Source organism: Pinus tabuliformis, chromosome J, assembly GCF_031772625.1.
Source record: "Pinus tabuliformis cultivar Carrire ecotype Pingquan chromosome J, CPIR1, whole genome shotgun sequence".
Taxonomy (NCBI): Eukaryota; Viridiplantae; Streptophyta; class Pinopsida; order Pinales; family Pinaceae; genus Pinus; species Pinus tabuliformis.
In genome coordinates, this window is record NC_142295.1 from 159858639 (window position 1) to 159871640 (window position 13002).

Here is a 13002-nt window from a genome sequence, read left to right on the forward strand (position 1 = left end):
ATAGGATTTTCAAGGGAAAAAATTACTCATGGTGGGGGAAGATGTGAGGACCCCGAGTTGGCATCAGTGCCCTCGAGTGAGTCGAGCACGACTCACTGGTGCACATAGGAGAAACGCGACATGGGTGCGACCTTGCGACCCATGTGTGATGGGCAGTTATGCAATGGTCAGGCATGACCCAGGTGTTACGGGTGGTCGTGTGATGGGCAAGCATTACCAGGCGACCTAACACGGGTGTTTGAGCGGGCATGCACCCAGGAAAGTCAACACAGTCAAGGCAACTTGACACCCCAGTTGGAGAAGTGTGATAGGGGTGTACACCTGACACGCACATAACCGAGGGCGAGCGAGCAACAAAAACATGACTAAGTGTTTAACTGCAATGAGGAGAAGTTATATAATTTGGTGGGCATGCTTATGGTGAGGCCGATGCATTATGTGTGTGTGTGTCAAGCTTGAAGGGTGGATCAATTCGGTGGGTCAACGACGTGAGTGACACAACCCAACACTTATCCAATGTGATGGGTACCATATATATTGATGACTGAGCATGAAGGTAGATACTGTCAGACAACACAATCAAGTTCACAGTGTGAAGAAGGTTAGGGATTTGGGTAAACAGAATACATAAAAATTGCGAGGGAGCTAAGGATGGGCCCACAGGATCGGGTGATAATCACAACAGTTTAGAGTTAACGCAATCGGTTCATGTGGTGGCTGCAAGGCGTGTAGACCACAGACTCATGCCTTTGGCACTGGGCATGGCGGTGTAGCGGTCGGGTTGCAGCAGCGTTGGCATAGTAGTGTGTCGTGGCGGGTTACAGCGAGTATACATGATGGGCGCTGTGTTGTACAGTAATTTTGTGATAAGGTGGAAGTGTGACCTGTGAGCCGTATCGGCATGGTGAAATGTGAAATCCAAGATACGGTGGGTAGAATGCTGATTGTTGTAAGAAATGGGTAGAGTCCGAATTCGGTGAACTGGCCTCCCTATGAAAATTATGTAACATTTGTACATTGGAATTTTATAAATTAAATTATAAAATTTTTCATATCACGTTGGTCTTGTTGAGCATTGTTGGTATTGTTGTATGTTATTATTATTCTCCACATAACTAATAATGGATAAAAGTAAAGCTAATTATGTTTGTAGGCGTAGTTTGAAAAACATGAAGAAGAAAACTAAGTACGAATGGTTAGACAGTGTTGCACGACACTCCAAATGGGAAAACTAATTTGGGGTCGTGACAGGGGGAGTGACAAGGGAGAGATGGAGATAAACTGAAGGAGAGGAGAGTTGGGGAATGAAGAGAGAGAGAGAGAGAGAAAGGCACAATATTGAGAGAGATAGAGAAGGGAAGAGAGGGAGAGAGAGACACAAATATCGATGAGGGAGAGAGAAGGAGAGAGGAAGAGAAATAGTGAGAGGATTGGAGAGAGAGAGAGAGAGAGAGAGAGAGATGGGGGGAGAGAGAGGGAGGTAGGAAATAAAGGGAGAGAGAGGAAGGATGAGAGATAGGAGGGAAGAGGGAGGGAAGAAGAAAGACATATAGAGTGAGAAGTGGAGAGGGAGTGACAAGGGAGAGATGGAGAGAGAATGTTTAGGGGTGAGATAAATAGGCAAAGAAGGAGATCTGGAGAGAAGGGGGAAGAGAAGGAGAGAGGGAGGGATATAGTAACATAGTGGAGAGGGAGAGGGAGAGGGAGGGGAGATAGGAGGGCAATGAGAGAGAGAGAGAGAGAGAGAGAGTGATTGGGGAAGAGAGATGGAGGTAGGAGTTAAAGGGAAAGAGAGGAAGGACTAGAGAGATGGCTTGAGAGAGAGGAGGAGAGTGATGGGGGAAGAGAGAGGATTTGAGATAATATATATATATATATATATATATATGTGTGTGTGTGTGTGTATATATATGTATATATGTATATGTATATATGTATATATATATATATATATATATATAGATGTATATATGTATATATATATATATATGTATATATGTATATATATATATATATGTATATATGTATATATATATATATATATATGTATATATATATATATATATATATATATATATATATATATATATATATATATATATATATATGTATATATATATATATATATGTATATATATATATATATATATATGTATATATATATATATATATATATATAGAGAGAGAGAGAGAGAGAGAGAGAGAGAGAGAGAGAGAGATCGGGGAAGAGAGATGGGGGATAAAGAATGGATTTGGAGGGGGCGAGAGGGAGAGACAAAGAAAGACATAGATATTTATAAGTGGAGAGAGAGAGGGAATGACAAGGGATAGATGGAGAGGGAGTGTTTATGTTTGGGAGTGAGATAAAGAGATAAAGAAGGAGATATGGAGTGAATGGGGGAGAGGATGAGAGAGAATGAGAGAGGGAGGGATATGGTAATAGAGTTGGAGGGTGAAGAGAGAGAGAGAGAGAGAGAGAGGATGTGAGAGTGGAGAGAGATTATAAAAGAGAGATGGAGTTGGAGGGGGACAAAGAGGGAGGTAAGAAGAAATAAAAATAGAGAGAAAGGTGGAGAGAGAGAGAGAGAGATAAGGAAGAGATATGGAGGGACAACGAGATTGATATAAATGAAGTGAGAGAGTGTGTGTGTTTGGAGGGGTGAGATAGAGAGAAAAATAAGGAAGGACGGAGGGAGATATAGATATAGATGGAGGCTGGAGAGAGGGAAGAATATTTCTTGCATTAGATGCACTGATTTCAGTGTAGATGGTGATTTATAATCATATCTGATTTGTTTCACTAGATGCATTGATTTTAGTGTAGATGTTGATTTCTAATGATATTTGATTTCTTGCACTAGATGCATTGATTTAAATCTAGATGATTTCTAATACTATTTTATTTCTTGCACTAAATGCATTGATTTTAGTGTAAATAATTATTTCTCATCCTATTTGATTGCTTGCACTAGATGCCTTGATTTCAATGTAGATGTTGATTTCTAGTAATATTTGATTGCTTGCACTAGATGCATTGTTTTCAATGTAGCTGATTTCTAATCTTGTTTGATTGCTTGCACTAAATGCATTGATTTTAGTGTAGATGGTGATTTCTAATATTATTTGATTTCTTGCACTAGATGCATTGATTTTAGTGTAGATGTTGGTTTCTAATCCTATTTTCTTACTTGCACCATATGCATTGATTTGTGTGTAGATGTTAATTTTTAATCCTATTCGGTTGCTTGCATTAGATGCACTGATTTCAATTTATATGTTGTTTTATATTCTTATTTGATTCCTTACATTAGATGCATTGATTTCCGTGTAGGTTTTGATTTTTGATATGATGTAATTGGAGATATGATGGTACATTAATTTTAAAGTGATTGGAGTAACAATGTTCATTGATTTTTGTGTAAGCACAAAACGTTATTGACACTGTACATTGATTTTTGTGTTATAGTAATTCAACCTATTAATATTGGAGAGTAAGAGAGACAAGGTATCATGTTTACTACAATAACTCGAGCTAAAGATTTAAATGGTTTACAATTTCGACTGTCCTTTTCATATAATCGATTTGAAAATATGACAAAATTAACAATGGTGATTGTACGAATAGTAAAAGAAAATATTTTGAGATTAATTTCAATGAAGACTATTTGTAACTCACTACATTCTTATTATTCACATTTTCTATCATTCAACACTATTACATTGTCACTTTGCATTCAAATTTTTTATTTCATCATTTTTCATCATTAAGGTTATTAACAATATTTGTCATATCAACAAACTAAGGTAATTAAGCAAATTTAAAATTAAAATCACCATATTAATCTCAGATGTATTTAACATATTTAAAATGACCATATTAATATTAGATGTTTTTACATATTATTGATAAAATTAATCATATCTTCGATAGATTTTCCTTGGCAACACATCACTGAAACAAACCTATATCCATCTTAACTCTAGATCTATCAAGCACTGAGAGGGATCAAATCTCTAGAGGTGCAAACCGTTCCTCAAGTTTCGCACTCAAAAAAAAGGTTTGCACATTGAGGTATTTGATTCCTCTTGACACTTGATAGATATATAGTTAAGATGGATCTAGAATGGTTATAATAACAAAAGATAATTACTCTACATTAACAGATAACAATCAATAATCATTGTCATTATAACATAATAAATAAACAACATAATTTAGCATTGTAAGACCATAAATAAAACAAACAAACACTTCTACTCATAAAAGTAATTTTTCCAGGATGAATTTTATTTTAAAATTACTCTTTGCACTACATCTCACAAATATTTTTACACATCTTTATATATTATATATAGTTTTGTTAATTTTTTCTAATATAAAAGATTATTTTTTATTATAAATTTTGAATAACGTTTAAGATAATGTTTAAGACTTTTTACTATGAACTTGAACATAATATGGCTTAATCAAGTAATGTCATAGACATACATATTTTATATTAATTAAACATCAAACATATTTATTTATTTTTATTCTTAATTTTAAAATAATTAAGGATTTGGTGCAATTATTTATAGTCATTATTAATTTATTTTTAAATATTTTACAAAACATGTTGAATCATTCCTAAAAAGTTTTCAAGTAGCTTGATACTATAACATATTTTGGAGAGGAATAATCAATATCAATTTTCAACATGATGACTTGGATTGAAGAAGGACCTTATAAATAATAAAACAAGTTTGAGCCCACTTTTAAATAGGAAATTGGGAGAACTCTAATATTTCAAGCAATAATCATGTATAGGTCATTCCTTTTGAAGAAATTCATAATCTCATATAAGTACGGAGGGAGGTCCAAATTCAAATGCATTCATATTAAAGTATGATGTATGGAACACACCATAAACTTGGTAACCACACATTTTAGATTCCATATTCAACCACAAAATATATATTTTTTCCTTGCCGAATTAATAAATATATACATTTTGTAATAATAATAATGTTGAAAATGGCAACAAGAAAATTCCAATTTAAATTTCCCTTGAAATGAATTAGGATAAAATTGTAATTCCATGTCACAAGACAATAATAATGACTTAACTATGTTAATTTCAATTAGTTGGCTCATTTAATTAGATTTAAGGACCTAACTTGAGTCATGTAGAGTGGTTCCTAAATTTTAGGAGCCTAGGGTGAGATTAATTTGAGTTGTAAAAATTTAATTTAGTTAAAGTGAGTTAAACTAGTTCCAACTATTGAATGAACTAGTAGGAGGTATAGTAGTGGGGTGAAACTTCAATGTTCAACCAGTTAACTGATAAATCAGACATAATTAACTCATGCTTGCATGAAATTTGAGTTACCCAGTTGAGATTAGAGTTCAAGGTTAGTGTACTATTAGTTGTATAATTTTTTGAGTTGTAAAGGTGGTGCATGCAGTCAGAGAAGGGCCTATAGGGATTTCACAATTCTAATTGAGAATTTCCCTAATTAATAGGGGGCGAATTGCTAAGGAAACAATGCAAGGATATAGGAGCTTGAAAGGAGATATAATTGGATAAGTATTGGCCAGAGTCAGCTTGTGAGGCCATGAGATAGACTATACTTGTGCAGAGATTGTTCAGGCTTGAACAAGCATTGTATTTTTTCTCTATTTTTTGACTAATACAATACAGATAGGAAGGGCTTTTGAGTAGTTTCTTTCTGCTTAGATAAATATCTATGCATATGTGATTCAGTATTGTCTCATGTTTATGTTGTTATTTATTGATCGGTTAATTGTTTCCGCCGATGAGTAGAGTAGATTCAAGTCTTTTGTTTTAGAATATCACATAAGTAGTTGAATATAAAGGAATTTCTCCCTGGTATCAAAGCTAGAATCACAACAAATAAGATAATTCAAAGTTTATGCAGTGTTGCAGGTTTTCTCGAAGACTAAGAAGATGACTTCCACCACACTCAGGCTCGAGCATGCCTTGGAAGGAACGACAAATTTTGTGGCATGGAAGATCTGTATGAAGGCAGTATTGGATGATAACAATCTACTGGATTTCATCAAGACAAATGTAGTTAAACTCCCAACAATTGATGCCCAGTATCTCGCTCAACAGAAGAAGGATGTGGTTAAAGTGAGGAGGATCATATTGTAGAGATTTAGAGATTATATTGTCTTGAATCTCCATGGGAAAGAAATTGCATTCGCAATGTTGAAAACACTGACCAAATTTTTTGAGAACTACAATGACTATAGGAAGCTGACACTAAAGGACAATCTTCATAGCATCAAGATGAAAATGAATGGCATAACTCCACAGTACCTGAGAAATTTTACACAACGTCATATGAACTTGGAGGGATCAGTGTGACTATTCCTGAAGAAAATTTTGTAGCTCTAGCTCTGTTGGGTCTTCTGAAGAGCTCGCACATTTATCAGGATTCCATGAATGTTAGAGATAAACTATCGAGTTGGGAGTGGTTATGGTCCAATCTAGTGTAGGACGAAATAAGATGGGACAATCAAGATGGGAACTCATCCAAAGAAGAGGAACAAAACCTTTCATTAGTCAACAAAGGAAAGAAATCCAAGGGAAAGAAGTCCCAAGGTGAGGAGGGGAAGAAGAAATACTTGTCCAACAGCAAGTGCTTTCAATGTCATGAATTCAGGCACTATGCCATGTAATGTCCACAGAAGAAGGCAAGCAAGGAGGAGCTTGCAGTAGTAGTAACAGGTGAAGCTATAGCTTTACAATTCAAGCTAGATTTTACTATAGTTGCATTCATGGCAAGAACAGTAATTGCAAACATATGGTATCTCGATAACAGTGCCTCATTCCATATGACGAGGAATATGGATCTCTTCAGTGACTTGGAGGAGAAATACCTCAAGTAAAACATTGAGTTTGGAGATGACAGGAGGTATAACATGACCGATATCGGTACAACTATTTTTCAAAGGGAGTTTGGCTCCCCTCTTAGACTCAAGGATGTGATGTTTGTTCTAGGTCTAAAGAAGAATATTGTTTCTATCACAGTATTGGAAGGTTGAGCCTAGCTGTGATATTTATCAAAGGAAAGGTTTTCCTTAGACACATCGCCACTAGACAGGTGCAACAGATCGATGTGTGAGTCAAGAACCTGTATGCACTTGAGGTCTAAGATGCATGCAAAGCTTTGAGGAATAAGGAAAAGGCTAGAGACTTGGTGGTTGAGAGTGAGCATTATTTAACTCTCAAAATGGAGCCTCAGAAGCAGCCTCAGGAAGTTGTGGAGAAACGATAATTGGAGAAGCAGAGAGGAGATAGACTGGAAACATCCACTCGAGTAGAGATCTCCAATGAGGGTGGAATTTCAAGCTAAGTGGGCAGAGGGAGCACATGCATCCATACCTCTAGGTGTGAGGTAGGGCAATGTGAAGCAATAGTCCCAAGAGTTGAATAAATTTGGGCAGGGTCCATTGAGTTGTTTGTTGTCTCATGGATCATTACCTTGATACAGGACCCATAATATTCAGTAGAAGTAGGATCAATGTCAGTCAGCTACTAAGGAGTTCATAACAGTGAGAAGTGTTGCATGTAATACATTCCAAAGGTGTTGGATCAAGGTATATCTGAATCCCTTTCTTCTTGAGAGGGAGCGTTGAAAATGGCAACAAGAAAATCCTAATTTAATTTCCCCTTGAATTAAATTAGGAGAAAATTATAATTCCACATCAAAAGACAACAAGAATGAGTTAACTAAGTTAATTTCACTTAGTTAGCCCACTTAATTCGATTTGAGGGCCTAACTTGAGTCATGTAGAATGATTCCTAAATTTTAGGAGCCTAGGGTGAATTTAATTTGAGTTGTAATAATTTCATGCAGTTAAACTGAGTTAAATTTAGTTAAACTATTTCGAATTATTGAAGGAACTAGTAGGAGGTCTAGTAGTGGGGTGCAAATTCAGTGTTCAACAAGTTAATTGGTAAATCAACCATAATTAGCTCATCCATGCATGAAATTTGAGTTGCTCAGTTGAGATTGGAGTTCAAGGGAAGTGTACTATCGGTTGTATAATTTTCCAAGTTTTACAGGCGATGCATGCAGTCGGAGAGGGGCCTATAGGGATTTCGCAATTCTAATTGGGAAATTCCATAATTAATAGGGGGTTAATTCCCAAGGAAACAACGCAAGGAAATAGGAGCTTGGCCGACAGTAGAATTGGCTAAGTATTGGCTAGAGTCAGCTTGTGAGGCAGTGAGATAGACTATACTTGTGGAGAGATTGTTCAGGCTTGAAAAAGTGTTGTATTTCTTCTCTATTTTTTTACTAATGCAATACAAATATGAAGGAGTTTTGAGTAGTTTCTTTCCTCTTAGATAAATCTTTGAGCATATGTGATTGAATCTTGTCTCATATTTATGTTGTGATTTCTCAATTGATTAATTGTTTGTGCTGATGAGTAGAGTAGATTCAAATATTTTGTTTTAGCATATTATGTAAGCACTTTGAATCTACAAGGAATTTCTACAAATAATAATAATAACAATATATTGTGTTTAAAGTTACGGCCAAGTTAGACACCAAATTGGTGTATGAGGCCTAGATCTATCTTTTGTGTACCAATACTAAGGAAACTACATAAAAACTCTCAAAATTAGATAGAAAACCACTTTCGTCCATACAAACAAGAAAAAGTAGTTCTATTATTTCTATTGGAAGACTTTAAAACCCTTCAATTTGATTACTCTATCCTCACAAATTAGTCTTTTATGTTAGGGTTGTTATAGTAAACTTACTCAGTCAAGATATTAGTGTTATTATGAAACCACTTTCGTCCATACAAACAAGAAAAACTAGTTCTATTATTTCCATTGGAAGACTTTAAAACCCTTCAATTTGATTACTCTATCCTCATAAATTAGTCTTTTATGTTAGGGTTGTTCTAGTAAACTTACTCAGTCAAGATATTAGTGTTATTATGAAACCACTTTTGTGCATACAAACAAGAAAACTAGTTCTATTATTTCCATTGGAAGACTTTAAAACCCTTCAATTTGATTACAATGTCCTCATAAATTAGGGTTGCTCTAGTAAACTTACTGAGTCAAGACATTAGTGTTATTATGACTCCACGTATATGAACATCCATGGTTTTTGCCCATAGTATTCATCTCTAATGAAACCCATTTAAAGGATAGAAAGATCAAAGGCAAATATGAGGAAGTAGGGTGAGATGTGCAGGTGATGATGGCCAAGACTCTAAAAGTGGGTACTAGAATGTTAGTACCCAATTCTCAACCTTCAAGCTTAATGCTTCAATGTTCAAGATTAATGATTGATTATGCATAGTAAAACATTACATAATAGAGATGGAAATCTTCTAACGAGTCCAAAGACCCATTATGGGCGAGTCTATGTTTACCTTGGAATAATAAACTATGAGAACTATGAAGACATTGTGTGCTTATTTTGGAGTTTCATCTTCATATTTTAGTATAGCACTTCCACCTATTGTGATACTTATCTTTTCAACCAAAGTTTTTTATAATTTTATTTGAAATTATATTTATACGAGAGAATTTAAACTGTATTTGATAACATGTATATTTTGTTACCATTTAACTGTAAATATAAAAAATACATGTAAATAGGCATCAAATTTAGTAAAACTATTACTCACCATTGCTTTGGTAGACGATCGAGAACAGCTAGAAATTTGAAAACTATTCTACCCATAATTTCGATGGTATGAACCGAAGAACGAAGAGTGTTTTTTCTCCCATGCAGGTATAGACATTGACCTTGTACAACTCACTCTGGCACAGCGTAATTTTATACGCAGATAGATAAATACACATATTGTGGCGATAAATCCTATTTGACTATCAGTTATACTTCACTCTCCCACGCGCTTTTTGACCAGCAGCTATACATCTCGTTGCACAACAACCTAGCGTACAACTTTTCTTCTAACAAACAATAAAATTATTGGCAGGCTTTTCTTTATCATGAGTCATCTCATTATTATTCTGAGGTACTTTAGTACGCCACACTGGGAATTATCACTGTTCTAGTTTTCTTTTTCTTTATCATTTGTGTTTCAATTTTTTTATCATTAGTTCGCTCTGGATAGTTGTTACTATTGCACTTCTGTTAATGGGAGAAAGCAAACCACATTTAGTGGTGGTTCCGTCCTTAGCGCAGGGCCATCTTATTCCATTCATGGAACTGGCAAAGCTTCTCTCCTCACAGGGCCTCACAGTTTCTTACGTAACGACGCCGGGCAGCTCCAAACGGCTCGAGCCTGAGGTCCAGAGTTTGAATCTGGATATCCAGCTAGTCTCTCTGCCCTTGCCCTCCATCGACGGGGTGCCCCTGGGAATTGACAACTCGGACAACGTTCCCGTCGATGTCGCCCGTATACTCTTTGTTTCGTCGCACAAGCTAGCCGGGGCGTTCGAACAATGGTTGGATCAGCAGATGGATAATATTGAGACTCCGACTTCCTCTCCTCCTCCGGTTTGCATTATCAGTGACATGTTTACGGGATGGGTGCATAGCTCTGCGTCCAAGTTCAGGATTCCTACGGTGGTTTTTCAGACGTCGGGGGCGTTTGGTATATCTGTCATGCACTCAGTGGCAACTTACACGCCCCAAAAGAACGTGGATGGAGATGATGAGTTTTTCGTGATCCCCCACCTGAGTTTCGACCTTAAGCTGCGCAGATTAGATCTGCCCTTGATGATGCGTGATCCGGACTCGAATCCCATGCAGAACTTCGTTAGGGAGGAGATTAACGGCAGCATGGAGGGCCAGGGCATTATTTTTAATACGTTTGACGAGTTGGATCCCTTGGGGATCCATCACATTAGAACCTTGACGCGGAAGCCCGTATGGAGCATAGGTCCAATTCTTCCAACCGCTGTTTTCGAGGATGGGGCGATCAGTCCGGAAAATAGCCGGGGTAAGCAAGTAGACATTGCCGTGGAGGATTGCTTGAAATGGCTGGATTCTCGGGACTCCCACTCCGTGGCGTTCGTGTGTTTCGGAAGCCAGTTTTTTCTGAACAAGAAACAAATCCGTGCGGTGGCTGCAGGCTTAGAGGCGAGCGGGCAGGCTTTCATCTGGGCCATTAGAATCCAACAGATGGAGTCCAAACCTAAGCCTAAACGGGTCGATTTGGGACTGCCGGAGGGATTCAAGGATAGGACACGAGAGAGAGGTTTGATCATATGGGGATGGGCACCTCAGCTCCTCATTCTTTCCCATCCTTCCGTGGGGGCATTCATGAGCCACTGCGGTTGGAACTCTACGCTGGAGAGCGTGAGTCTAGGTGTCCCAATGATTACCTGGCCCATGTTTGCAGAACAACCATTTAACTCGAAGCTGGTGGTTGAACACCTGGGGATCGGCATACAGATATGTTTGGATGTGAGCAGTGTACCAGATGAAGAGGAAGTAAGAAGGGCAGTGACCATGCTTCTGGCGGAAGAAGAAGGAAAAAACATGAGAATGAGATCTCAGCAACTGAGGAAACTTGCGAAAATAGCTGTAGCAAAAGAAGGTTCTTCTTATACAAACTTGAGGAAGTTTGTTGAAGAAATGGAACAGCTGCACCGGAGTTGGGTTGCAAGACATGAACGATGTCAATGATGTCCTCACACTGTACGGTGACTCGACCTTTCACCACTGAATTGTTGTTCTGGGTAATTGTAATTAGATTGCCATAGAATTGCAGGCGGGAAATGTGAAGTGTAAAAATAAGTGTACCTTTGAAGTGTACATGTGGGAGATACACTGCACCTTCAAAGATCCCTTTTCCTCGTTGTTGTTAATCTTAATACTTTATGTAATATCACAAGCATACCACCTATGAAGTGTAATATCGCTCTTTTGCAGTGTCATTTCTATCCTCGGAGTCAAGTTTTGAATTAGATTTCATGGTTATCAAGTTTGCATTTCTTATCATAGAAAATATTTGGCTAAATATTTTTTTATTTAATCAATTCAGGAATGGTGGGCTGATAAATGTGTATACCGATCAAGATACATAAATTCATATAACATTTTTTAACTAATAAATTTAATTAAAATAGTAAAAGGAGTATAATTGTTTTCAAAATAAAACACTATTTTATATTTATAAATAATTAGGTAAAAATTTTGCAAATTTTATTTCAAAATAAATATTGACTTCTTCACTTAAAAAATTACTAAGTTTTTTCTCAAAGTTTTTTTAAATTGGTATACAAGATATTTAAAAAACAAATAACTTGGGATAATCCCAATTGAAAAACAGAAATGCTTTATTTTCTTTGATAAATCTTCAATCAAAGGGAATAAGGTGCATGAAGTTACAAAAGAGTTTATAGGGATTGCGTAATTTTAATTGCGAATTTCCCTAACGTTTAGGGGTCTCATTCCCAAGCAAACAACCCAAGGAAATAGGAGATTGGTTAAGTATGTTGTTTTCCCTTTTAGATAAATCTTTGAGCATATGCGATTGAATATTGTCTCATATATATATTGTGATTTCTCGATTGACTAATTATTTCCGCTCTTGACTAGAGTAGGTGTATGAGACCTAGAGCTATCTTTTCTGTACTAATACTAAGGAAACTACATAAAAATTCTCAAAACAAGAAAAACTAGTTCTATTATTTCCATTGGACGACTTAAAACCCTTCAATTTGATTATGTTAGGGTTGTTCTAGTAAACTTCACTAGGTGAAGATCTTGGTGGTAGTAAACTTGACTAGGTAAAAATATTGGTGGTATTATGACTCCATGTATATGAAAATCCATGGTTTTTTCCCATGGTATTCATTTCCAATGAATCCTATTTAAAGACTAGAATGATCAAAGGAAAATAAGAGGAAGTAAGCAATGATTATGAAACCGAGTGAAACATGATTCGATAGATGTGCAAGTGATGATGGCCAAGACACTAAGGTAGTAGATGGACAATGATATGCTCAATGGTTATGACAGTAGGAGGCTACATTTTATATAGCATAT

At 36.4% G+C, this 13002-nt stretch overlaps 1 protein-coding gene across 1 annotated transcript; it reads left to right on the top strand.

The window, feature by feature from the left end:
- Positions 1 to 10028: 10028 nt before the first annotated feature.
- On the top strand, positions 10029 to 11894 carry LOC149226157 (scopoletin glucosyltransferase-like). The gene has a single exon (XM_089375226.1). It carries the CDS (start codon positions 10141 to 10143, stop codon positions 11635 to 11637), a length of 1497 nt encoding a protein of 498 aa, XP_089231352.1. The 5' UTR covers positions 10029 to 10140; the 3' UTR covers positions 11638 to 11894.
- The last annotated feature ends 1108 nt before the right edge of the window (positions 11895 to 13002 follow it).